Source organism: Callionymus lyra, chromosome 1 (genome assembly GCF_982586985.1).
Source record: "Callionymus lyra chromosome 1, fCalLyr1.hap1.1, whole genome shotgun sequence".
NCBI classification, from domain to species: domain Eukaryota; kingdom Metazoa; phylum Chordata; class Actinopteri; order Syngnathiformes; family Callionymidae; genus Callionymus; species Callionymus lyra.
In genome coordinates this window covers 32,734,354-32,738,463 of record NC_141818.1, presented here as the reverse complement: position 1 = coordinate 32,738,463, position 4,110 = coordinate 32,734,354, and the positions used below count along the sequence as shown (strand labels likewise).

Below are 4,110 nucleotides of genomic sequence, written 5' to 3'. Positions count from 1 at the left end.
TAAAGCCGGGTTACAAATCCTCAATAGTGTGTTGAGCCTCTCTCCAGTAATTTGTTTAATTGATCTGTTAAACCAGGGCAGAGAAAATGTATCCAAACTGACCACTGCAGTTTAATTCGATTACGCAATTGCACTCACACTGACACACAAACACCTAAATGGAAAACAAAAACAAGTTGGACTGCATTACTGGAGTTCAACAAAACAGGACATTGTTACTTATGGAAATGTGTCCTGGTTTTAATTCATCTTGTACGCCAATAAATGAGGCAACAAGTACTGGACCTACAAATGGACTCAACTTTGACACCCTGATACTCTGGTTCTGGTTCAGGGTGTGGTGAGTAAGCAAAATAATAAAACCACAACCCTTAAAAGTAGCCTTTTTAATCACATCTCATCTCTCATTAGTTGATTAAAACAACTAGTTCAGTAAAGATCAACAGATGAGAGTGACAAAAAAGCTGCAGTTGTTAATAAAAGGGAGTGAGATGTAAATCTTTCCAATATGAGTGCAGGCAGATTCAGCTTAACAGGCAGAGTGTCAATACTTTTTATCTCAAACAAATCAACATATGTTATCTCAGTGACCACTACTGTAGATCTTCACGCTTCATTCAGTCATCTCCGCCCTGCCTGCACCCTCACTTTTTCAGCTTTTTCACCTCTGCCCGTCTATGATTGTCGATCGATAAAGTAGAAACATCTGAATGCGACTGTGAGTGAAGTTTTAGAGCGGGAACCACTTCAGACTGGCGTCGTCCGTCTGTTGTTGGTAGCCAATACACCAGGGCTGTCTTGGTTCTCCTTTTCATTTAGTTCCAGTTCACCGTCTTTCAGAGGTGGTGCCAAAGCATAGAGCATGAACTCCGACCCAACATCCGCTGGTTCCGTCAAACTCTCTAGTTCGACCTCTTTGGATACTCCGGACAGGGGCCGCTCTGAGTCCCTCACCAAAGAAGCCCGAAAAGAGTGTGTGACAGAGTCTGCGTTGCTGCGGGAACTGTACCTGCGACATCGGTTCTGGTAGTACCGGTTGCGATAAAAGGAGGAGCAGGAGCTGGGGGGCTTCATGAGCGAAGGTCTGCCTTTGGTGCGCAGCTGCCTGTGCTTCTCTATAAACACGTGGACCGCCAGGACCCCGACCATCTCCGCCAGAACGAAGGACAGAGCCCCGAAGTAGAAGGACCAGCCGTAAGAGTAGCTCTTCTTGTTGTCGCTCTGACTCGGGTCGTCTGAGTTGGCTGATATGTACACGATGATGCCGATGATGTTGCTGAGACCTGAGTGTGGCGAGAAACACATACATTTCTGAAGGTCTTCAATTTCTATTAAAATACCTTTGAACCATTTCAGTATATGTTGGAACGTTTCCCTGAACTTGTAGAGCAGGCACCTGTAAATGCTTCGGCTGCTTCAGTCGCAAAGACAAGAGCACGAACCTGCAGACACGAAGAGAATGCCGGCACAGAGGATGACGTTGTAGTGAGACTTGTAGAACTCACTGGCAGCCACGCAAACTCCACCGAGGAAAAGCAGACCCACACTGAGGATGGGGAAGAGGCTGGAAGCCCGGACTGCTCCTGGGAAGAACCAAGAGGGCCAGATGAAACTTGGTCATCACACACGGGGAAACACTGGTTTGTCACTGACGTAGTAAATACTCAGCCGCGTCCTGCTCGTATCCGCCGTCTTCTGAGAAGTGATCAATGTCTTTGCAAACTCCCCGAAACGTCCCTGTCGAAGTGCAAAGGAAAGACGTCTGAAATGGACCAGGATTCATGTCACGTGCAAGTGTCTCTCTAAACGCTGCAGAAACACTCTCACATGATGTTCAAACATTAACTTTTGTTTTTTTTCCCATCGTCCCCAATTCCTGCTCCCTGTGACCTCCGACCCAGAAACGCCTCTTGTACGTTCAGGAATTCATCAATGGATTTGTTCTCATGGGCGGTTTGCATTGACCACTATTGATGATGTGGCTTTGTCGCCATGGTTACCAAAACATAAACCCAGAAGCAACGATTAATCCAATGAGAAGAAAGGAAGCATTTCACTTTTTTAGTAAGTAAGTAGGTAATTTATATTTATAGAGCGCTTTTCCAGACCAGGGTCACAAAGTGCTTAAAAAATCAAAACAATACTCAATAAAATATAAACTTAAAAGGTCAAGATAATACTGAGAACAACACAGGAGTTCCAGAAAATCAAGGAAAAGCCTGCACAAATAAAAATGTCTTAAGATGTTTCTTGAAGGACTCAGTAGACTCCATCAAACACAGAGAGAGAGGAAGATCGTTCCAAAGCTTAGGAGCAACAGCCTGGAAGGATTTTCTCTCCTCCTCTGGTCCTGAACCGTGTGAGAGGAACCATCAGTAGATTCTGATCCACAGACCCCAGAGCCCAAGCTGGGGTGTAAGGCTGGATCAGATCAGTGATGTAAGGAGGAGCCTGACCATGAATAGCTCTGAAAGTAAGAACCAGAATTTTAAAGTTGATCCTGAAAGAAACTGGAAGCCAGTGAAGAGTTTTAAGCATCGGAAAAATGTGAGTTCTTCTATTTGAGCGGGTCAAAATTCTCGCTGCAGAGTTCTGTATCATCTGCAGATGAGACAACTCCTTTTTGTTAAGACATGAAAACAAACTGTTACAATAGTTCAGGCGAGAAGAAACAAACGCTCCAGATCATGTTGTGACAACATTTTCCTAAGTTTAGAGATTTTTCCCAGTTGAAGGAAACAGCTTCTGGTCAGTTTTCTGCTGTGTTGAACTAGAGACATGTCTTTATAAAATACAACACCCAGGTTTCTCAGGCTCAGTTTGACAGACTGACCTAAGTCATCCAAGTAGTGACTAACCAGAGTTTCAGTTTTTTCCATATTTAGCTGCGTGTTTTCACTCAGCCATTGTTTGATTTCTAGAAAACAATTGATTAAGCTGTTCAACCTTTGGGGCTCAGTTGGATCAAAAGAGCAGTAGAGCTGGATGTCATCAGAAAAAATGTGGTAAGAAACATCAGGAAATCTCTGAATGATTTTACCGAGGGGAATCAAGTACAACAAAAACAATAAAGGACCCAGAACAGAATCTTGAAGGACTCCACACAACAGATTTGCCAATTCAGACATTAATTTCATTGGCAGATACACTGAAACTGCGCCCAGAAAGGTATGACGAGAACCACTGTAACACAGACCCAGACAGTCCCACTTCATCCCTCAGTCTTCCGTCAGTGTCAAAGGCTGAGGACAGATCCAAGAGAACGAGAACAGTATATTGACCCATTTAGATAACCCGTTTACTTGCGACAAAGAGGATAAAACCCAACCTCTAAGTAGTTTGAACTGTCAGCCCAAGTATCTAAGCACGTTCGTAAGCAGGAACCCTGATGTAAGCAATCTCTGCTGATGCACAATTGACCCTGTGAGGATTTCTGCACTTCCTACACCTGATCAGCTGTTAAGAGCAACAAATAACGTTTTGTTTGAAGTTTTCTGTTCTCAAAAATTATCATCTTGAGTGTGTGAGTGCTCACCCTCTGTGCAACAGGTCCGCCAAAGTCCAGAGTGGGTAAGAACCTCCTCGTTCTTGCGGACCGTCTCGTTGTCGTTGTGGTTCTTGGAGCGACACACGCCGCGCGAGTACAGCCAGTAGTCGGTTCCCACGGCGATGGTCATGAGGCTGAAGGCGCAGAAGGCGCCGGCCGTGGTCATCAGCATCATGAAGCCGCGGTTACACAGCCTCATGTCGACTCTCCAAGTCCCTGTGCTCACCTGGGTCTCAACTTGCCTCTGAACACCTTCATGCTCACGGAAGTGCAGCGTAAGGCTGTAACCATGGAGACAGAATTTGAAAGGTTTAGGAGGATCGAAGCGAGTTTTGTCCTGTTGTCCAAATGTGAATGCCACGGCAGCATGTTCCTAACTGGAACTAGTTGAGTGATCCCGCCTCCATGTGTGTGTGTGTGTCTGGGGTGTGAGTGTGTGTGTGTGTGTGTGTTTGAGCCATGGCCGAGCATTTCACTTCAGCACCACAGACAGCGACACAGTTGACGATCCTGGTGAAAGCTTCTCAGCACAGAAACTTCTAATTAAAAAAAATGTATTAATG

The 4,110-nt window shown here is 45.2% G+C and overlaps 1 protein-coding gene across 1 annotated transcript; it reads right to left on the bottom strand.

Moving 5' to 3' along the window:
• Window positions 1-732: 732 nt before the first annotated feature.
• LOC148089092 (voltage-dependent calcium channel gamma-3 subunit-like) lies at window positions 733-3,780 on the bottom strand. Its single transcript, XM_087783135.1, has 4 exons — window positions 3,536-3,780; window positions 1,654-1,737; window positions 1,443-1,583; window positions 733-1,283 (listed from the first exon to the last, which is right to left on the bottom strand). The coding sequence occupies exons 1-4, from the start codon at window positions 3,744-3,746 to the stop codon at window positions 748-750; spliced, it is 972 nt and encodes a 323-aa protein (XP_087639261.1). The 5' UTR covers window positions 3,747-3,780; the 3' UTR covers window positions 733-747.
• Between the last annotated feature and the right edge of the window lie 330 nt (window positions 3,781-4,110).